The sequence below is a fragment of the Sinocyclocheilus grahami genome, unplaced genomic scaffold (assembly GCF_001515645.1).
Source record: "Sinocyclocheilus grahami isolate Dianchi unplaced genomic scaffold, SAMN03320097.WGS_v1.1 scaffold79.1, whole genome shotgun sequence".
In the NCBI taxonomy this organism is placed as follows: domain Eukaryota; kingdom Metazoa; phylum Chordata; class Actinopteri; order Cypriniformes; family Cyprinidae; genus Sinocyclocheilus; species Sinocyclocheilus grahami.
Genome location: NW_015505258.1, coordinates 1,006,725 through 1,030,208, shown reverse-complemented (window position 1 = coordinate 1,030,208; position 23,484 = coordinate 1,006,725). Strand labels below are relative to the sequence as shown.

At 36.3% G+C, this 23,484-nt stretch overlaps 1 protein-coding gene and 1 long non-coding RNA gene across 2 annotated transcripts; both read right to left on the bottom strand.

Annotated features, from left to right (window-relative positions):
* Positions 1–8,854: 8,854 nt before the first annotated feature.
* LOC107586244 (alpha-2-macroglobulin-like) lies at positions 8,855–21,764 on the bottom strand. The gene is made up of 35 exons (XM_016273508.1): positions 21,627–21,764; positions 21,174–21,354; positions 20,940–21,096; positions 20,180–20,232; positions 20,015–20,035; positions 19,675–19,840; positions 19,505–19,589; positions 19,283–19,397; positions 19,057–19,177; positions 18,834–18,943; positions 18,585–18,755; positions 18,268–18,501; positions 17,950–18,162; positions 17,676–17,825; positions 17,410–17,535; positions 17,151–17,244; positions 16,733–16,832; positions 14,997–15,222; positions 14,800–14,926; positions 14,601–14,722; positions 14,451–14,502; positions 14,285–14,368; positions 14,019–14,195; positions 13,833–13,909; positions 13,149–13,277; positions 13,084–13,110; positions 12,910–12,984; positions 12,668–12,830; positions 12,366–12,556; positions 12,072–12,284; positions 11,831–11,949; positions 11,381–11,462; positions 9,518–9,598; positions 9,308–9,413; positions 8,855–9,190 (listed from the first exon to the last, which is right to left on the bottom strand). Exons 1-35 carry the CDS (start codon positions 21,710–21,712, stop codon positions 9,153–9,155), a joined length of 4,272 nt encoding a protein of 1,423 aa, XP_016128994.1. The 5' UTR covers positions 21,713–21,764; the 3' UTR covers positions 8,855–9,152.
* Positions 13,283–13,640, bottom strand: LOC107586248 (uncharacterized). The gene is made up of 3 exons (XR_001609336.1): positions 13,619–13,640; positions 13,445–13,519; positions 13,283–13,365 (listed from the first exon to the last, which is right to left on the bottom strand). It is a non-coding gene; the product is annotated as an uncharacterized lncRNA (long non-coding RNA).
* Positions 21,765–23,484: the final 1,720 nt, after the last annotated feature.

The window sequence follows — 23,484 nt, the reverse complement described above, 5'->3', positions numbered from 1 at the left end:
GCGATGGCTCCATTTCTGAAAATGTTTAGCGTCGCAAACTATACAAGTGTACCATGTTTCATGCTTTTATGGAAACGTGAACATTATTTTCACATATCACCTGGACTGCAAGTAATGTTATGGTGAATAACGAAGAGAATGAGGTGATGAAGGCTCTCACAGACATGAAACACTTTTTCACATCCCAATTCGAAGGCATCCTGAATGCTATTAAAGAGATTAAAAATGAAATTTCCGAATTTGGGGGCAGACTAACAGAAGCTGAGCACCGAATTAGCGAATAATGTGGAAAAGCTACAGAAAACAGTGATTGCTCTGGAAAGTCGAATAGTAATGCTCAGCTCGGATCTGGATGACTTAGAAAACCGCAACTGCCGCTGCAATCTCTGCTTAGTCAACCTGCCTGTAAAAGCGGAAGGGACGGATGCAGTAAACTTTCTGGAAAAGTGGCTCACCGACATGTTTGGAGCATCTACCTTTCTGAGCCCAGTGATCATTGAAAGAGCACACAGAATTTGCAGACTCCCGACAAAGCCACAGCAATATCCGTGGGTAATGATCATGACATTTCTGAACTTTCGTGATCGGCAGAGAGTGATACCTTTTTTATACTTTTTTTTTTATTATTAAAAACTTTGTTTTCTCGTGGGCAATTTTAATTTAATTTAATTTTTTTATGATCATAGAGGTATGGACAAGTAATGTTGTTAAAAATGTCAAGTGAATCTCAGATAACATTTATATCCTGGAATGTTAGGGGGCTAGGTAAACGTTCAAAGTTAAAACAGGTCATGTCTAGACTTAAACAATTTAAAGCATCTATTGTGCTTCTACAAGAAACCCACCTTTTGCCTAGCAAACTATAAAGTATAGAAGATGGCCAGGTCAAGTGATCTCTGCTTCATATACATCCAACTCAAGGGGAGTAATGATTCTGATTCATAAAGCCATTCCATTTAAAATATCAAAGGTGATTTCAGATAAATCAGGCAGATATCTAATTGTTCAAGGCTTTCTTATAGATAACGCCATTACACTTGTAGATGTGTATGGGCCCAACTCTGACAGTCCAACCTTTTTTGAAAACTTGTTCCTAATCTTGGCCTCCCAACCTGGCTATTTCATTATAGGAGGAGATTTTAATGTAACATTAAATCCACATTTAGATCGGTACAATAGTAAGGAAATGACTCACATGCAAAGCAGGAAAAAGCTTCATAGTTTTATAGAGGAACTCGATTTATGTGATCCATGGAAGAGAAAATATCCTAACAAAACTGAATATTCATGTTATAGTTCATCACTAAAATCATATTCACGAATAGACTACTTTTTGATTTCAAATAAATTATTCCATCAGATTTTTGATTGCTCCTATGAGTCTATTGTGATCTCTGATCACGGTCTAGTTAAACTTTTATATAATGCTTCAAAAATAATTAAAGGGCCTTGCAGATGGAGGGGCCTTGCCTGATGTTTGTCCATTAACATTCAGTGCCATTATGACGAGTGATCATCCAGGTCATGAGATAAACATCTCTAATAAAGGGACTTTCATTCTAAAGGAGGTCTTTCAAAATCTGATTAATGATTAAACCATGCAGGCATTTTGTTTTGAAAACATGAGTGCTAAATTAACATTGCAAGCTACATTCCAAAAGCTAATTTGTGCTATCTGTTGTGCAATTTTCAGTAGTTCACATGGCCTGTAAAAAATAGTGAAAAATATACAGTGTATCATCTGAACAAACTGTACATCGAACGAAATGTAAGGCTGCTGATGTCTTTCCTGATTAAACAAACAATGACACTGAAGCTGCGGGTCAAATATCACCTAGACCCACTCAGTCTGAGCAAGAAAATTACTGTAATATGTGGTTTATGTTTGCAAAAACATTTGACCACTTCTAAAATGACTTCTGAAAGCTCGAAAAAAATTGTCATGAAACTCAATTAAAAGATACTTACTCGAGATTCAGTACCATAATTTTCCCTTCAATGTAGGGACTTTTGAAGCTGCAGTTCCAATACTTTATTTTAGTTTTGTTTTGTATTATGCACAGAGAATAAGAAAATCCATGTGAGGGTGTAGAGCTTTTCCGTATGACTCCTAAACTCTGGAATAGCCTTGGTAATCCTGGTTGCACAGGATTAATACATACTTTTTCTGTTTAAAGGGGTCATATCATACATTTATTTTTTATTATTTTCTTTTCTCTCTATCTCTCTCTTTTAAGTGCTGCACAAACTGTTATAATCAGACTAAATTATAGTATATCTTAAACACATTGGGATGGACAAACAGAAGGGCCAGTACACAGGCAGGAAAAGCAAACAAAGGTAAACAAATTATCATAATCGATGTTCTTCTGATATTATATTTATATAGTTATTCTGACTTTTAGGAATAATAGCATTCATCCATTATTTTATTTACTGATGGTTAAGACAGGTTCATAATTTGGGGTAAATTGTTAGTGATGGTTTATTATTTATATTTTTTTCTCTTTTAAAAAAATATATAATTTAGTTGTTGGCTGATGCTGTTTAATTAATAATGAAGAAGAATATAAAATTTCTACAACAGAAAACCTACAATGGTCATAATTGGTCCTCTTTCACTGCCTCAAGACAAGATCTAAAAGCAGAGCTGAGAAAAGATCAAATTTCACAAGTTATCATAAAACATCTGCATTAAACAAGCATGCAAGCAACAACCACACCATACCTCGCATGCTTTCATCCATTTATTAATCATATGTGTTGTGATTTGGCTGTCAAGTTCTCGTGACATGACCAAAACTCCAGGATTTGGAGTTTTGTTCAAATTTGGGCTGATCAAATGGAAATAATTTAGTCCAGGATAAAGAATAAACATCATAATATTAAACATCTGAGTTTTTAAACATCTTCATCCAAGCTGAACTATGAGCTGATGAGCTTCAGTTCTGCAGCTTCATTGACAGTGGGAGGAGTATTTGGTCTCTGACTGATCACCTGAATGAAAAGGATATTAATATTTATACAACGATAGAAATCTGTACATTAAAAACAAATCTGAATAATCTGCATCACATGATAAAAACATTCAAAACTGGCATATAAAATCTTACTTGTTTGGTAGTAATCATACACTTTGGCCACAGCTGGCCTGAGATTCTTCACAGGAAGAACCTGATTCATTTGTATCTGGTAATCCATTGGAATATTTTTTGGGATCTGCAGGGGGACACAATCTCATCGGTCTTGGACATTATGGATACAATGTTTATGAATTGACTTAAATTACATAAAATCATATCACTGTTGCTGTTCTCTCACCTCCTTCAAATTCACAATGACATGATCATCTTTGGCATCGACTCGCTCCACAAGGGATATGTATCTGCCGGAAGAAGTTCCAAGCTGTGCAGAAAAACCATCTCTAAATACTGACCTCAGTTAGGGACATGTTTTGTAACTATAATTACAATACAACAGGTCTGTATTTGATTGTATAATTTATTGTATGTTTCACTAATTGTATATGTAACTGTTACTTAACACAAAAGATTCAAAAATAATATAATTTTGCCTTACAAACATTTCATTCATAAAACAAAATAAATGACCTTGAAAAGATTGTACCAAAATAATGACTTTATTCAACAATTTCTTCTCTTCCATGTCAGTCTCTGCCATGCATTCACAAGAGTAAGAGGATGCATGCATGTGAGGCTGCTGATGCAGGATGTTCTGAACTTCTGACGTAGAACGCAGATCCGCTGCGCCTTGTTTACAAGCAGAAGAAGACACACGCTGTACATAAAACAGTCTTCATAAACTTGTCTGAAGATTTCGACAGAGATGACAAAATTTTTGGCCAGCCTTACTTAATCGAACCAGAATATACAGATGATGAACTAAGCAAGATGGACATTTTACATTAAAAAAATTATGTTTGCGTGATGAAGACTGATATGGAAGAGAAGAAATTGTTTAATAACGTAATTATTTTTGTTTTCTTTGCACACAAAAAGTATTCTCGTAGCTTCATGAAATTACAGTTTAACCACTGATGTCACATGGACTATTTTAACAATGTCCTTACTATGTTTCTGAGCCTTGATCGTGGTAATACCCTTGCTGTCTTGGAGGGTCAGAAAGTTCTTGGATTTCATAAAAAATTATGTGTTCTGAAAATGAACAAAGGTCTTACGGGTTTGGAATGACACAAGGGTGAGTAATTAATGACATAATATGGTAACGCTTTAGATTACAACCCGCAAAGAACTATGTAAGTATACTGAAGTTACAGTGTAACTTTACGTGTAGGTATAAGGGAACAATGTGTTACGTTTGGGTAATAAGGGGGTAACAACCAGATATGCAACCTGCAAAGAACTGCGTAAGTAAACTGAAGTTACAGTGTAACTTTACGTGTAGGTATAAGGGAACAATGTGTTACGTTTGGGTAATAAGGGGGTAACAACCAGATATGCAACCTGCAAAGAACTGCGTAAGTAAACTGAAGTTACAGTGTAACTTTACGTGTAGGTATAAGGGAACAATGTGTTACGTTTGGGTAATAAGGGGGTAACAACCAGATATGCAACCTGCAAAGAACTGCGTAAGTAAACTGAAGTTACAGTGTAACTTTTTTGTAATTATAGTGTACCTATCCAGTAGGTATAAGGGAATAATATGCAAAGTTTGGGGAATAAAGAGGTAACAACCTGTAAAATTACAAATCATTTATACTGTAAGTATTTTGAAACTAGGAGGTGCTTATTCTGTTGTGGTTTCTTAATAAGAGGCTTAATAACCGCCAACTTGAATGGTTTTTGGGACGTGAACAGACTGGTAGCGTAACCCACTAGTGTTAGAAGACAATCAAAAGTGCATGTACAGTGCGTGCATAATTATTATGCAAGTTGATATTCTGATCATATTTTTTTCCAAGTACATTCTACAATTCCAAACCACATCAATGTTAATAACTACTATTAATTTTGTATTTAATAATTTATATGTGACATATAATTAAGGAATACTGGAAATGAAAAACGTCTTATATTCAAGTGTTCATAATTATTAGGCAGCTTTTCTTTTACAGGTAAAATGGGAAGGAAAAAAAATAGATTTAACTCAGATTGAAAAGTCAAAAATTATGAAATGCTCATGAGAAGGATGCAATACTAGAAATTGCAAAATTAAGGCGTGACCATTGGACAGCAAAACACTCATTGGTTCAGCAGGGTCAGACAAAAACAGGCCAAGAAGAAAAGATGCATGTTAACTGCAAAAAAAAGTATTAATTAGATTAATTATTAATTAACCTAGGAATTAAGAATTAGGTGTGAAACCATCAGGAACCCTTTTAGTCTCCAGCGCCACCATTTTCCAGAATGGCAACCTACTTCTGGAGACTCCAGAAGTGCAAGGTGTCAGGTTCTTAGAGACTTTGCCATGACATCCTGAAATATGACCCCCACTTAATAAGAATCATAGGCTTTATATGGACAGATTGAGATTGACTCTTGAAGGACCAGCACCACATCCTCTCGATTGAACAGGTACCTTAACTGGTCCCTTAAGTTTTTGTTAGTCTTAAGGTTATCTATAAGGCAGTGTGCTCCAAAACAGTGACAAAATTCGAATTTAGAAGATATAGGCATTCAAAGCTTGCACTTCGTCACTTCCGCCAAAACGGATCAACTATTTTTTTGACGTCACCTCGTACTTCAGCTTCTCATCAAATCTTCTGACCCTTGCAGTTTTTGTAACACACATGAGGAAGACATGTGTCATTTATTTTATAATTGTGATTTGTCTCTTAGATTTTGGTCTGATGTTTGTGCCTTTATATTTTTGCGAAGAAATGTTGATTATGTGTTATCTTTAAAAGATGTTATTTGTACTTATTCACACAAAAGTAAAATGATTATGTCGTTAACTTTTACATTTTTCAAGGGAAATATTATATTCATAAACAGAAATTTGCAAAATGCATACCAAAGTGTAATCTATTTTTATCAGAAAGTAACTTAATTAGTTACTTTTTTATGGAGTAACGCAACATTGTAACGCATTACTTTTAAAAGTAACTTTCCCCAACACTGACTTTGACAATACTTGCAGTTATTGTAGCACACTTTAAAAGATGTTATTTGTACTTATTCACACAAAAGTAAAATGATTATGTCGTTAACTTTTACATTTTTCAAGGGAAATATTATATTCATAAACAGAAATTTGCAAAATGCATACCAAAGTGTAATCTATTTTTATCAGAAATGGAAGCTTTGAAAAAGTCTCTAATGCAAATTAATAACAAAAAGAATGACATATTGTTAGATTTCATGGAGAATTTGTTTTCTGATATAGCTCCCCCCCTTCAATCTGTGAATATGTCCTAAGAAAAAAGAAGAAAATGTTAACTATTGTTTAGTTTTTTAAAAGTTTTTTTTTTTTTTTGCGATATGGTTATTTGTTTATTTTATTTATTTTTCTTCTCTTAAACACTGTTCTGCAGTTTAAGATTGCTCTTATATTTTGTGTATCTGGATTTACTTAATATTTTTGTTTGTTCAATCAGTCTTCTTTAATAACTAAAAAATTAAATTAAATTTTCTGACCAATCAATTGCTCTCTAGAATCTGAAGCGCCCGCCCCCTACACTATAAATAGTAGTGATGGGAAGTCCATTTTTTTCGGACAGTTCGTTTAAAAATAACGGTTCATCAGTTCTTTTACGTCCTAACATAATGACGTCATTCGATGACGTAATGATATCAAGTCTATCGTCCCGGGCCGGGATGAAAAAACACATTCAAACATATAAAGTCAGTAATCATAACATCATAATCATGATCTGAAAAGTTTACAATTAAGTTTTGCAACTAAGCACCCAAATACAGTAACAGGCAGTTGTGTCGGTTCAGTGTACTGGTGATCCGAAAACCGATGCAACTGGTTCTTGACTCGAGAACGAGAACCGCTCCAGCAGTGGGTGTACGTTCGTTATCCAGCTTGCTGCACACATTCTGCTGTTCATCTTCAGTTCTCTCTTCACAGCAGTCGATTTATTTGTTATTAAATAAACTTAAGTTTTGCCAGATTGCCCTCCATTCAAGTCTTCAGACGTGCTGTCAGTCTAGTAGGCAATCTGTTCGGTAGCTTCACGCTGAATCACGCATGCGCAGTATCATCAGCTCATCGGTTCTCAAATCGGACGCGTCCGAAAGAAACGGTTCTCGGTTCAGTGTACTGGTGATCCGAAAACCGATGCAACTGGTTCTTGACTCGAGAACGAGAACCGCTCCAGCAGTGGGTGTACGTTCGTTATCCAGCTTGCTGCACACATTCTGCTGTTCATCTTCAGTTCTCTCTTCACAGCAGTTCAGTCAGTGTACTGTTTGAGTAAATGAATTACTCCGGGATATTGGTTTATTTCGACTCAGGAGTGTCAGTCGTGTTAAAAAAGTGAATAACTTAAGTAATTTGTGGATTAATTCTTACTGGAGACGCGAACCGTTTCAAACGATTCAGTCCGATTTGGTGAACTAGTTCAACCGGTTCACTAAGAAGAACCGGTTAAATCGAACGATTCGTTCGCGAACCGGACATCACTATTTTCACATAGACGCTGAAGCTGCGGCTGAGATCGGTCAGTTGTTCACAGTGTACGGTGAATGGCAAGTATGCTGCATTCAAGTCCTCCTGGGACGTTCATACTTACGAGTTGACAAGTCGTAATTACGACGTCCGGTGCGCTCAAGTCAGTTTAGTCGGCACAAGATGGCGGTGTACCTTCTTTTAATAAATTACAAGAAAATACAACAGGGTCTGTTAACTCTGCTTATAGAAAATGAAGAGCAAAGAATTCGCATCAGGTGTGTTTTGCGTTTTTAATATTTTTTTTTAGACCAGGATCCCAGTATAACTGATTTTCAGCATCAACAAATGCTAAAATACAGAGATTTAAAAAAGCTGTTAGCTAAATGCAACATGGCAAATCAAAATATTTTTCACCCATAGGTTTTTCCCACTCGTAATAACGACTTTGTGGTGGCGTTCATGTGCGTTCAACTCGTAAATACGATCTATCCGACATGACTTGAACGCACCAGTAGTGCACAATGTAGGCGATAGGGAAGGATTCACAGTGTAAACATGCTTTCGATTGGGGCAAATGAGGTCTGGTTTCACGTTGTGTCACACAAACCGCATGTTAGTCGTTCATTCACTGTTCATTTTAAACCATGCATCTGATATTACCGCTGTATTTTCATAGGTGGTCTTTTCTGAAAAAGGATGCCTATTGCATGTTTACATTTATAGGTAAAACTTGTCAAAGCTGAGTTTTATAATGTTATTTTTTGTAACAACTGACAACACATTTGCCAAATTTGATTATTGTTTAATTTTCAGAAATCATGAGATTAATTATGATTATTTTATTGAGTCCTAATTTTTAAGAGTAAGAAATAACTAAATCTGTAGTTAATAGTGTAGAAAACCATGGGTTATTTTGTAATGGTTCTACTGCAAATGCTGTGGTAAACCATAGTTCATTTTGCAATTACTATGGTTTTCTACAAAAACCATAGATAAATCATGGTTACTGCAGTAAAACCATGATTAATTTCGTAGTTACTATGGTTTTACTACAATTAATACATATACACACACACATATATATATATATATATATATATAGTGTATGCCATAAAATGTACAAGACATGAAATAATTACCAATACAGATTTTTACAAAACCATTCATTTTAACAACTCAAAGCCATTAAACAATGAGGAAATATTGTGTATTTATTTTTAAATGTTTATATACGATTTGATATTTATAAACTTTTTATAAATAGACATTTGCATGACCCATAGAAAATGGTAAAAACCACTTACAATTTAATAAATTTCAACCAGTTTACCATAATTGTTTTCAACATTTTTATTAATCATTGGGTTTGTGATCTGGTTTTCAAGAGACCAAAAACTCAGATTTACAATAGGGTTTTGTACAAATTTGGGTTGATGGATTGTAAATAAATTTGCCAATGATAATAATTATACATTATAATATTAAACATTTGAGCAGTCAAACATCTATATTCAATGAACTATGAAGTGACATGCTTCAGTTCTGCATCTTCATTAACAGTGGAAGGCGTATTCGCTCTCTGACTGATCACCTGAAGAAAAAAAATGATGTTAACGTTCATACAACAATGGAAACTTGCACATGGAATAAATCTGAATAACCTGCTTGAGATGATAAAAACATTCAACAGTGGCCTATAAAATCTTACTTATTTGGTAGTAATCATACACCTTGACCATGGCTGGCTTGAGATTCTTCACTGGAAGGACCCGTTTCATTTGTATCTGATAATTCTTCTGAATATTTTTGGGGATCTGCAGGAAGAAATAAACTCATCAGCCATGGAAATTTTGGATAAAATATTTATGAATCGACCTTTAAATGACATAAGATCATATGAATGTTGCTATTCTCTCACCTCCTTCAAATACAAAATGACATGATCATCTTTAGCATCGACCCGCTCCACAAGTGATGCGTATGTTCCAGAAGTTCCAAGCTGTGTGGAAAAAGTACTGGTTAAATCTCTAAATACTTTTCTAAATATCCTTTTAATTACTGTCCCTGGATCAGTAGGATACTCTTCTAATGAAGTAGTAGTAGGACAGATTTTAAGTATCAATTCTGCTTAAAAAGATGCAATCTAATCCTGTTTACATGAAATAAGCCTGCAGGTTTAAGCTAACAGACCTGTTGCTATGACAGCAACTCCGGGATGAGCTTCGAAGAACCAAACAATCCAAGATCAGGCGAAATCGTCAACAATCAAATCCTGCTAACTGAGTTAGCGACGTACGAAGAACGGGCCCCTGGATTTTTCAACAGGGCAGTGGGCTAGGGCCAGCCCACACCAAACCCAAACAGGCCCGGTGCGGGCTTGCCCAGGCGAGGCCCACAGCTTTAGGCTTACCGTGGGCTCTCTGTAAGCAGCCCACACTATGGGACTGCCCACATTAATCCGATGATAGCCCAGTGTGGGCCAGCCCGTTCGGGCCCAGAGCAACATTTGTACCTTTGGGCCCATGCAAGTTTTATGTAGGCAGCCTTGTAATGCAACTTGGAGAATACTAACACTGACTGGCCATTCTTTAGGCACTCAGTTGAACTGGAATGGCTCAAACCAAAAGAGACCTTTTAAGACAGGGCTGTCCAAACTCGGTCCTGGAGGGCCGGTGTCCTGCAGAGTTTAGCTCCAACCCTAATTAAACACACCTGAACCAGCTAATCAAGCTCTTACTAGGCATAGAAACTTCCAGTCAGGTGTGTTGAGGCAAGTTGGAGCTAAACTCTGCAGGACACCGGCCCTCCAGGACTGAGTTTGGACAGCCCTGTTTTAAGAACCTGTTGTTTCATATAGGCCAGGGATCCTCAAATCTGGCTCACAAGATCCACTTTCCTGCAGAGTTTAGAGCTAACCCTAATCAAACCTGAGCATGCTAATCAGTGTCTTTAGGATCATTAGAAAATCACAGGTGGGTGTGATTGATCAAAGCTGGAGCTAAAATCTGCAAGAAAGTGAGTTTAATTAATGAACCAGATTTGAAGATCCCTGATATAAGCCGATTTTCTTTTCAGAGGCTGTAAGGAAATGCCTCTTTCAGCCAAGTTCTCCTGATTCTGAAGTTGAGAGTGAGATAAAGGTCTGGTTGTGGAATTCAAGAGACAGCGTGGATGGAGGAAAGGAGCGCTACCACCGTCTGCTGACTAGTCGAGAGACCACAGGGGATGAGTGCGCTTCACCAATGAATATTTTAGACCATCAAAACATTTTCAGCAGAGGTCAAATTAATAATTTGGTATTTTTATTTTTTGTATAGATAATATGTACACAAAAAAATATAAATATAACCGAGCATTTTTTAGAGTGTAGTCCCTTTCAGAGTGTTAAATTAGCTGTATTAACCTGAATTGAATGTTTTCTATTTTTTTTATTTAATAAATCCATTGATTTGAAATCCCTTTGACTATACTGTACATTTTTGACTACAGACATTAGTTATGTGGTGACTGCATCCATTTCAGATGTATAATAACTGTTTTTCCCAAAGACTTTGTTATAGTTGCTGAAAAGTTTTTATAGTGAAACCGATTTATTGTTGTAGTTTAATAGTGTTGGCCCTGTGACTTCCTGGGGGCTAAGTGAGGGCTGCCCGTGCAGGGCCGCCGCTAAAGGGCCAAAGTTTTGCCAATGAGCAAAGTCCCACAGGCCCTGCGCTGGCAGCCCACTGGTGGCCCTTAGGCTTGTTTGCAGGGAAGTTTGTGATGAAACACTCAAATGCACCATTGATGTATCAGCTGTGAATCCAGATAAGAGTTTAATATCCACAATGACCATGTTAGTCCTTTCCTGTCGACCATCATATCTGGTGGAAAAAAAGCAAATTGTAAAAGATGGTTCTTAAATGCCTCCTAAAGTAAAACAATTAAAAATTGACAATTATGCACTATGTACATATTAGGGCTGCCCCATAATAGTTGACTAAACATTGGCCAAGTTGATATTTTATTTGTGAATGATGCTTAAGGTGAATATTATGACTCGTTTAGTACAAAGCTTTGTTTGCAAAATAATAGGTTGGCTATTAAATGTTATATTGCAACCATGGAAACATTTGGATTCATGCCGAATGAGAGAGGTACATGAGCCTATACATTTACGACATGCCTGTATATCAAATTTGTATTTTGTTTTGCAATCTGGTCACACTACTTTTTTCAGATCTGTTCTTACTTGACAGTGAAGTTCAAGATGAAATTTTGTCCCAATGTTTTGCAATCTCCCTCAATCTTAGCATCAATGCTCAATGTTTTAACTTCAGTAGGAGTGGGGATGTTGTAGAACTGAGCCACCTGAGAGAGTAAACATGAACAAAGACACAGTTATAAACCATCTCGCAGCAAAATAGCCACAAAATGCCAAGAGAGGAAAAAGAGAAGAGATTGAGTGCAATGAAGCTGAACGCACTACAGACCTGCACAGACACACAGGCTGAGCCCTTCGCTTCAATGCTGTATTTGGCTGGAACGTTCTGCAGCTGCTTCTCCTGGTACAGTAACTTGTTGTCCTGATTGACATCAAAGTGGTGAGTGTCTGCTGCTGACTGTACAGTCACTATGCTGGAGCCATCAGAGCTGAACACTTTGGTGGCGTACAAAGACAAAGCCTGAAGAGCCACCACTGTATCCTGAGAAACAAATGTGTTCAGTAATGTGACTTTTACCCATTATTCAGCAATTATGTGTTTGATTTGAGTAGTTTGGGTCACCTGTGTGGAGGAGAATCCTCCGTAGGCATTCTGCTGCTTCACAAGCCAGCTGACAATCCTGTTAGCAAAGCCCAGATCAGCTGTAGTGAGCGAATCTGCAGTGAGAGCAGCTAGCAGCACATATGAGCTGATCTCCACTGCCAGAGAATCAGAGTCAGCAGATCCAGACTGAGACCAGTGGAGACAAGACCCTTTAGGGCACATGGACAAAAGAGACACCAGTAACTCGATGAGCATGATAAAAATAAACAACAGTACAGTCATAGAAGACAACAGAAAGTCATTGAAAACAAATCTCTTACCATCTGAAATAGCAGTTTCCTCTAGTTTCTTGAAAAGCTGCTGTCGAGTGTCTGTGTCTTTAGCCAGACTGAAAGTGTAGGCGAGCAGAGCAGTGGTGTAAGTGTTTTTGACATCCTTAATGACGGACCTCAAGCAGGACAAACCTTTAGTGACGACAGGATCCTGAGACAAAGACAGAGAAACAGCCGCTATGAGTCTAATTTTTCTATGAGTTTATACTGTTTCCTGTAGATGAACTTACTGTGACTGGAGTTTCCAGTTCAAGCAGTGATGCAGTTATGTAGGCAGTCATGGTCACATTATCATTCACTCCACCCTGCAATGTAGGAGAAACAGAAATAAAGACAAATATAAAATTTATTACCAGACCTGGTGTCTATTGATCTCAGCAAACATTGAGAAACAAATAACACACCTTCATTCTGTTGTTGAACAATCTTCCCTGTTGGATAAAACAGCCGTCTGAATCCCGTGTCTTCCCTGTTGGATAAAACAGCCGTCTGAATCCCGTGTGCTTATTAACCATTTCTTTGCACTCTGAATAATTTGTGGATCAATAAATATGTATTTCTGTGCTTTGCCAAAAGACCTCAGGACAAAGGCTGAAAGTGTAGGCGAGCAGAGCAGTGGTGTAAGTGTTTTTGACATCCTTAATGACGGACCTCAAGCAGGACAAACCTTTAGTGACGACAGGATCCTGAGACAAAGACAGAGAAACAGCCGCTATGAGTCTAATTTTTCTATGAGTTTATACTGTTTCCTGTAGATGAACTTACTGTGACTGGAGTTTCCAGTTCAAGCAGTGATGCAGTTATGTAGGCAGTCATGGTCACATTATCATTCACTCCACCCTGCAATGTATGAGAAACAGAAATAAAGACAAATATAAAATTTATTACCAGACCTGGTGTCTATTGATCTCAGCAAACATTGAGAAACAAATAACACACCTTCATTCTGTTGTTGAACAATATTTAAATTTGTGTGTGTGTATAATAAAATTTTATTTTGGATAATAAAAGTCGGTGATTACTTGCGATTAATCATTTGACAGTCTATACATAAATTGTTGAAACTAAATACCATCTATGTAAAGTAAAAATACACATTTTAACTTTGTAACTATGTAGGAAAAAAGTGAGAGTGAAAAGTTACAAATATTTACCATGTATTCTCATCACCGTATCCAAATGTGCTGTATGCACCACTAATATGTCTGTAGTTCATCTGTCTCTGGTATCCTGTTGAGTTCAAACATTCTGGGTTGATCAAGTGTTTCTGAAGTCAAATGTATTGTGACTTAATTTCTTAGTATTTCAGTATTCTCTTGACATGATTGATTTCTCTCACCGCTCTTAAGGAAGCCGGTGGCTCTCTCTCGGATGGCTGAGGTGAGCTGCTCTGTGTTTTCCAGATACTGCAGAATGTAAATATTGGGAGAAAGAACAGCCATGTTTTGTTCTCCACAGCCGTACGGCATCCGTAATAATCCGTGAAGATTGCTCAGTGCACGACCCAATATGTCTCCTACAAACCAAACACCAATGAAACACTACATTTTAGAAACCCAAACAAAAACTTTTAATTCCTGCTTCTACTGTATATGTCAATGTTACCAATGACTGAAACAGATGATCTGGCTGATCCCTCTATCACATCTTTAGGAAGAGTCAGATTCACTTCTTCTGAGAGAGTGTCGCCTATGAACCAGAGAGACAGAAACACACATCAGTGATCAGCAGAGAAACATTATATGATGCTAAATATTGTCTGCAGACAAACCCTTTGGACACAGTAACCAGCTGTAGGTCTCTGTCTTCTCAGTTCCTTCAGCCTGCAGAATAAAACAGTAACATCAACACATCATACTGACATAAGCAGCATTAGGATCATGGAGAAATTACGTCTGAGAGCCATTTGACGTGCGCTGACCTGTACAAGCAGACTTCGTGTGACTGTGTCAATGCGTCCTCTCTCTGGCACGCTCACAATCTCATTGTCACACACAGTCTGGGACGCCTCTGCCTCTCCACTGACTGTAATATTCAAGACTCCTACAACACAAGACATGTACTTGAATATACAACAGACACAAACACTGAGAAACAATGATTCAGGCTGGAAAACTCACCGAGAACAGAAGGAGTGAGGATCCATTTAAAGGTTTTTCTTCCATTAGCACACAGACAGGATGAATACTGATCATCAGAGGAGGCTTTGAGAGTGTAGTCTGAGGAAGGAGCTGGAGTCACTTTAACCTGTCAGTCAAACACACATGATTAGTGGCATATTTGATATGATTGGATAAGACTGAGTCTGAAGTCTCACCATGATGCACTTGGACAGATAGTTGAAGACAGTGGCCTTCAGCTCAAAGATCTCCCCACGGATGATGGAGTAAGGCAGAGAGAGCTCCAGGAAGAAGGGCTGGAAAACTGTCAGCTGAGCAGGAGGAGCCAGACCCAGACCTTTGGAGGACAGACAGAAGGCCTCCGTGTCCCAAGAGGTGATGGTGTCAGGAACTGTGACAGGAACCTGAGCTGATCCAGAGTCCCTGTTGTGCAGCACAGTATAGTAACATGCAGAGTAAACTTCCAGGGGCTGGACATTGAGATGATAAATGTGTACAAGTATCTGGGTGTTCACATAAATGGGTACTATGGCAAAATGGAATGATACTGTAGTTGCATTAGCAACTTTCTTTGCGGTCGTCTCCTGGAGTGGTGGAATCACAGAAAAGGACAAGAAAAGGCTTAACAGTCTGATAACTGAGCGCTACCAGAGATGATATCAGAATATCTTAGCACTGAGGCTGGGTTCTGACACTCTTATAGGACCAGTTTTACCCAGTTATTTATCCATATTCAAAAAAAATATTTATTTATTTATTTGTTTTTATTTAGAAGTACAGTACTTTTCAGTGAATGTCAGTATTCATGATGTTTATTTTGTATATTCACTCTAAAAAATATTGTTTGGACGCAACAAAAAACATTAACGCAACAGTTTGCATAATTTTTTGTTGAGTTAAAGCAACTTCCTCTGAAATTAAGTTCAACTAATAAACTATATTGTGCTATATATAATTAGAAAACTGTGTTAAAACTAACAATTATTAAGTTGTTCTAAGTTTTTTTTCACATTGTTTTAAATTTGATTCAATCATGGACACTGGTTACAAAAACTACTAAAATATTATTTTTTGATGAAACAAAACTTAATGCTGCCAAGAAACCAATCTTTTAGCATTTTCAACCAAATGCCTTCTGGTTGAAACAGCATGTATGACATGCCCAGTGAGTCTGTTCTCAACCTAAGCAAACGCTCTACTCTTCAGCACAATGGTAAACTCATAAAAACCATAACCAAAAACATAACAGAAACACTTTTAAATACAAATATAACCGAACACTGAACATTAATACATCTTCTCCTGTTCTGATCTTGAATAGAAATGCATAAAAAAATTGTAGTTTATTTCTACATTACCGCCCATTATTCAGCCACATGCAAAGCATGCTGGGAACCTGAAACGTGAACTTGAAAAAATTAAGTTATGGAGCTAATTACATTGAGTTAGTACAACTTAAATAATGTTTTAAACAAACTAACACAGATATTTAAGTTGAAGTTACACACAGTATTACGTTGATGTAATTATCAACATTAAGATATCAGGACAACTCATTAAATTTTTTTTAAAACTTAAAATGTTTAATTAAATCAATAAATTTGAATTTTTAACTTGCACTAATGCATTAAATTAAGTAGTGGCAACAGATCCACTGAATTATTTTTTAGAGTGTTCAGTCGTCATTACTGAACTGTTCTTTAGTGTTTTTTTAATATACAGTATATACATTAGTATGCTTAAGTTTTTTTTTTCTCTCTTCTTCTTCATTATTCTGTTTTGTGTTTTTTTTATCATCCATGATGCTGTAATGTCTAAATTTCCCTGTGGGTATAAAATAAAGTCTTATCTTATCCTATCTTACCTCGTAATGTGCCACTTACAAAGTCTGTTAAGTATCCTTGAATATATGGTCTTTATGGCATTTACATACCCCACTTCAGTGAGCTGCCAAATCCATGTTTCTGGGAAAAAGGTACGAACTGTCTCCATAGGTGCTTGAGCAGATCCTCGATTTTCAGAATACTTCCTCCCTGAAAATTCAAATAAATGACTAATGCACGTGTGCAAAAAACCAGTGCTCTCTCAGCAGGTATGAACTGATTCTTAGTAAATTCCCCCATCAGACCCTATTTATGCATTTACTCATCTACAACACTTTTTGTTTGTTTATGCATCTGAATCCATTTTAGACATCAGCTGCTAACACTAAGAAACTGCTATTTCAACAACAGCAGTACAAAGTGATATTACAGTGACATGATTTCAGGATCCCTTAAAAATGTTCTGCAATTTAGGCCTATATGTAACAACAAAACATTCATCATATTACAAATTTCAAGTAGACGTACCTACGTGAAAACCTCTGTGATAAGTTACACCATAGTATGTCAGACAAAGGGGTTGTCTCACATGCAAATTTGTTGCCATCTTCAATCCCACGTTCTGTCAAACAGCAATTATGTGTAATTGAATGGAAATTGAAAAACTAAGTCAATTAAAATCTATATTTCTTGGGTATGGTGTAATAATAAAATACTATTTTTATCTTTATATCCTACTTTCTCCTCTTTATAAGTAACGTCAACAATTTTCTGAGCAGTTTGTTACCTTCAAGCTGTCATAAACACGGTCTAGTGACACAGCACGACGAGGTCTAATTTCCAGGCACTCTGGTGTATCCATGGCATTATAAGGATAACCCGAAACTGACTGTACTGGCAGCAGGTTAAAGATCTATGATGAGATTAAAAAACATTTACCAATGATTAAATATACTATTCTAAAAACTTGTCATTGGAAATATTAATCTTTAGTAATGTATGCTTTTTAAAGTTCGATTTTTCATTTTAACCATGTAAGGTATACAATTAAACCTTGTCAGTATCCAGACGTTCTCCTGGTTTCAGGATCAGGACGCTCTTATCTACAGCACTGAGGCCGCACAGTGAACCAGGCTGAGCTGAGAGCTGGAGAGTGTTTTTCTCACCAGGAACTGCTTTAGCAGGAGAAAACTGCAGAGAAACCTGTGACGACAACAGTAGGATGTGCCATTTTAGTGTTCCTATGATGAAAATGGAGCCATTTTGTGGTGTTAAAATGAGGTTTAAAGACAGTAATATCTCAATTATCTCAGAACTTTCTGTATACCTCGTTTTTTAAACACTTCTCAGTCATGAAATCTGTGCTACCAGCAACAACATTTTCACTGGGCAGAACACAGTAGGTCAGAATCTGCACTGCAGGAGCCAGATCTGCACTAACAGACAGTTTGAACGACACTGTGCCACTTGCTGCTCCATCAGAAGACTTCACTTCAACCTTCTCATATCCATGATGAACGATCACTCCTCTGGACACGACCTGAAACAGACAGATGACACTCCGATGACAAACTGAAAATCTCAGAGGAATGCAGCACTGTAAAACTGTACATATAGCCAATGAACATGCAGCAATTGTACTCACTATATAGACAATGTCAGTTTTGAAGTCTTGAACAGTCTCTCCAACAAAATAATAGTTGATGGTCACTGTAAACTCAGCATCACACTTCAATGGTTGCGCAATATTCTCTATAATCAGTTCACTTAATGTTGGGGTGTATGGAGTGGCGGGTCGGAGAAGTCGAATTGTTTTTTTTTCTGTAGAGAAGTAAGGCCTTTTAAAGCTTTGAAAATGAAACTCTGGATATGCACTTGCCTGAATAACAAAGAATGTCCAGTTATTTTCAATTACCAAAGACAGCAATTGATCAAACACTGGGTGCACGAACATTATCATACCATTAGATTAATATCACTTTCAGAAAGACTAGATGTATTAAGAGAGAAGCTGGCCAGTCCATCACTGTCTGTAGTGAGATTTAAGAGCAGTTTTGAGGACCACCTTTTACCCTCCAAAAGATAAACGTCTTTGTTTTGAAGAGGTGCTCCATTTAAATGAGCAATTGTGATCTGTTCAACAGGAAGAAAGAAAAAATCAGACTATATTTCAATACAGCTCACTATTAATGTAAGAAAAATAAGACATACTTTTCCCTGTATAATTGCCCCATGCTCATACATTTTGGGTAGCTCAGTAAACATAGCTTTACCAATTTCATATGTCAGACTTATAGTTTCAGATTTCTCCATTGTGTTTTCTGAGAAAACAAACAAACAATTTAATGTAATTGTTTAATATTAATATTAACATAAATGTATTTTTTCGATATGCAAGTTCTGCTTGGATGAGAGTTCTGCTTGGATCTGTCACCTGTTCCTTCTTCTGTTACATTCACTTTTACAGTAAGATGTTCTTTTAAAAATCTCTCATTTGTAGAGTTAAAAAAGGCTAATGTGTCCAAAGTAAAGGAGGCACAGCCCATCGCACTCATCTGCAGATAGAGCACAAACACATCCATTAAAAACATCCAATACAAAGACTATGATGAAAATGTTTTCATAAATGTAACACAATATAAAATAATACAGTCACACACCTCAGTAGTTTCAACCAAACATGGTGAAATCAAGTCTGTTTGAGAAATGTGTCTCAAATCTTCCCGACAAACTTCCACTCTTGCTTTACCAGCCACTGGTTTACCAAATGTGTATCTATAAAGTGCATGCTTTGAGTAATTAAGGATATCATAATGAAAAAAAAGTTTTTTAATTGTATTTTAGAATTTTAACGCAATAAAACAGAAGAAACCTTCACTTACTTTCCACAAACCTCCATATTCATATCACTATCACCAAAAGTTATTTCTTTTGGAGCTTTCATGGTCATTTCAAACTTGGGTAAAACTGGAAATCAATTACAGGGAATCAATTAAAAAGGTCATGAATAAGATTTAATGATGCAAAAACGTTCTGTGATATTGTCACTTACCATACTTCTTCACCTCAAAATAATGTGTGATCGCCTGTTCACCAATATAAGCCTTCAGTTTATAAATGCCTTGACGGGCCTCTGGGTTCAACTCATGAGAAAGCTGCAATATCCACCTTGTTGAGGAAATATTTTTCCACTGACCAATCCTGTTATTCTGATTGTCCTGTTTGATCCCAAAGAACACACAGTGCCGATATAGGTTGGCTTTAATCATCTACATAGATCCTGACCATTATTAATAATCTGTAATCACTGAATATTTAATAACTGTAAGTTCGATCAAATTTTTGTTGTGCATGACATGAATGGCTGTAAAAGATGGGTACCATGTGCTTACCTCCAGCACGACTGTACTGTACTAAAAACATACAAACAAACAAAAAATTAATTAAAATTTTTTTAAAATCCATTGCAAATAATATATTTATTGCAGGGTGCATTATGGGTACAGTGCACAGAAAATAATTATTTTTAAAAAATATTGCTTTTGCTTGATACAAACCTTCTGATCAAAGGGTACAAAATTTCTATCCATGGTGACAACTCTGAAATTCACTGTGAAATGAGTGATATGTTATAACATAAGATTACAAACTTCTCACTAGTCATTTCTGAGATGCAGTGCAACATTAGAGGCTCTGAGAAATGTGGGAAGAAAATGTCATTTGAATCTAATTAAAAAATTAATGAATTCAAATTGAATTTGATTAAAGAAACACTGACTAAATTAAATCTACTTACTCCATAAATACCAGATATATTAGATAGAAAACAATGTCACTTCCAAAATAACGCGTATGTAGTACAAGTAAATATGTGAGCAGACCACACATTTTAAAGTAATTCTTCAGAAATGGCATTATAAATTTAATGTGTATAGTTAGATATTTATAGTGTTATTGTTACATATGTAATGTACATAGATGAATGTGTGAGTAACAGTTTAGATATAGAATAGTTGTTCATTTTAGGGGTAAATAAAAAAAACAGTTTGTGATATATTTGACAATTAAAACAATATTTTTTAAGATAGTTTTGGTTTATAAGCTTTATATACTTAGCACTATTGGATGCAAACAAAAGCAAGCAGCATGAAACAGCCCAGTGGTTTGGGGTGTGGCTACTGTGGGCTATATCTATTGTGCTAATGCCCACATGCTCTTTTCCTAATGACATCCCATTAAAACACCATCAACAGTGTGAAACAAACTAAACAACCTCACTATTCACTGAACTTCAAATCTCAAAAATTAACAACTCACCTGTCTGTCCTGGAATATAGATGGGTTTATCAGTCTGGATGAAAGTCAAATGGTTGTAACGTCTGAGCATGACTTTTCTCTCTTCAGTCATCTTGAAGTTCATCCCCTGAAGTTCCACCTTCATTGTCTGCACTGATTCTGCTTCTACCAGAGGTGTCTGTTGGGTGATATGTTATTTTAAATCTTGACTAAAGTGTTCAATGATGTGTGAATGCACATTTCCTGCTGGCAAACCTGAATGTTAAAGCAGCGGTGAAACTCTTCCTCAGCTTTCTCCTGCAGCAGTAAAGTGCTCTGGTCACCATGAACCAGATAAATGTTCATGACAAGGCTTTCATTGGGCTTGAGAAGACTTGCACACAGTTTAGCTTCAGATCCTGACTCGATCACTGCAGGAAACGTCACCATGAAAGACCTGTTGAGAGATATCATAGCATAAAGAGATTTGCTTGTCCACAGTTCTACCACTTTTGTATTCCAATACATATTCTAGAACATTCTGCACTTCAGTGTAAGCAGTTCCCATCTGTGCTAATATAGTATTTTTATTTTTAAATTAAATTGCATAGTATAGTTGAGAACATTTTCAACCTTTTAAGGATCCTATTCAAGTGCAAATTTCACACAAAAAAAAAGACTAGATATTACAAAGATATTACTAAACAGTTACCATTCAAAGTTACTTACGGCCCTGAGGCTTGTCCATGGACAGAAAGGAAGAGCAAAGAAACTAAAAGGAGCCCTTTCCAAATACACAGCGCATTGAAAGCCATGATGAAGGCTGATCGTGCAGAGCACACTATGAACAAAACTTTGACTGTGTCTTTATTTTAAAGGCCACTCATTCCAAACAAGCTATTGAGAAATTATTTGCATTCATCATCAAATTAATTATTGATTTCTGGAGTTACTAAACATGCCTTCCCAGTTAGTGCTTTGGGCCACTGTGCAAAGGTCTAAAGACATTGCTTAACTACTCCTTCTAGCATCATGCACAGTCTGAATTATTTCAATTCTGTAAGATAAAAAAAAAAGTTTTAGTACCAGATATCATCCAAGGATGATACATACAGTATATATTTGTTCATACTGTGAAATATAAACAATATAATATAAACAGAAACATTTGATAAAACATAAGACTGCATTCATATTTAGTTTTTAATATTGTTTCATCATCACACATGTTGCAATCAGTGAAAAACCATGGTCACTGACCTGCTGGCCCTGTTTACACAGTATACTCGCATATGAGTAAAAGAGGGGCTACTGGTCAGTTTGTATTAGAAATCAATCTGAGCAGCTTTTTTCAACCATTTTTAAAAATAAAACATCATCAATATCGTGTAACAAGTACAAGTGTGCATTTTAAGTACTTTTCCAGTAAAAAAAAATTCACACCTGAAGAACTTGCGCTCTCATGGAGGCTGCCATGTTAAGATCACATTCCTGCATTTTGACAGTTATTAAACAAACTTGGAACTATAGCAACCCTACTAAAATCGGAATTTTGTTAACCAAATAGCTATTGCCATTGCAATATCATGGCAAAGTGAGTCATTGTTAGGGTTGGGACATTTCTGTAATAAAAAAGTAGTAGTAGTAATCTCTTATTGGCCTGTTTAGCCAATAAAATAAACAAAATAAACAAAACCCCTGTAAATTAATACAAAAACACACATTATACAGATACGATTTGTCATTGCATTTGGTAGATTAGACTTTCAAGAAAACATTTGCAAATGGTTTGTAAAAGGTGTTTTTATGCATGTTTTGACCAACAGGCATGACCAGCTTGTTGTGAATCAAGTGCTTCGAAGCTACATCTGAACCCAAATTTAAATTTGTTATTATTTATTTACTCACCTTCAGGCCATCCAAGATGTACATGAGTTTGTTACTTCATTGGATCTGATTTGGAGAAATTTAGCATTACATCACTTGCTCACCAATGGATCTTCTGCAGTGAATGGGTGCCGTCAGATTGAGAGTTCAAACAATAATTCACAAGTAACTCCAGCCCTTTTGGTTAGGTTGAAGTAAGCCTCATCCATGTATATGAGGTTGTGAGGTGGTTCACTTGAATCCAACCACTGTGGCTCTCTCTGAAAATAATATTTTTTATGATTTAAGAAAAAATAAAGGGTGATATATTGTAGGCTGTTAGATGCTAGTATATAGTAATAATTTAAAAAACAGAAAGATTGTTTTTTTCTGAGTAATAGTTTCCTTGTTGTATTATGTAATTTTCTTCATCTGGAAATGCATTAAACCCCTCAGCACACACACAATGTATGCTATAAAAACCCAGCAAAAGCACATTCCCATTGATTTCTCTCATTTGAACCCGGCCCACAACATTAGATGTTTCTCTCAATTTCAAATAGTTAATAGAAGGATTATTCACACAAAACGCAAATACATTCAAGTAACAATGATCACAGGTAAGAGCTTTTGAATTGTTTTCTGTTATGAATCTTTTACAGTCTTCAAACTGTTGATCCTGTCAACCTGTCAACTATCTGTATAATAGCTCAAATTTGTG

Coding starts and splice junctions, on each gene's coding strand:
- LOC107586244 (XM_016273508.1), bottom strand. CDS start 21,712: ATGGCTTTCAATGCGCTGTGTATTTGGAAAGGGCTCCTTTTAGTTTCT. Junction 18,756..18,833: donor GGGCAATTATACAGGGAAAA/GTATGTCTTATT, acceptor CCTGTTGAACAG/ATCACAATTGCTCATTTAAA. Junction 13,111..13,148: donor ACGGCTGTTTTATCCAACAG/GGAAGACACGGG, acceptor TTTATCCAACAG/GGAAGATTGTTCAACAACAG.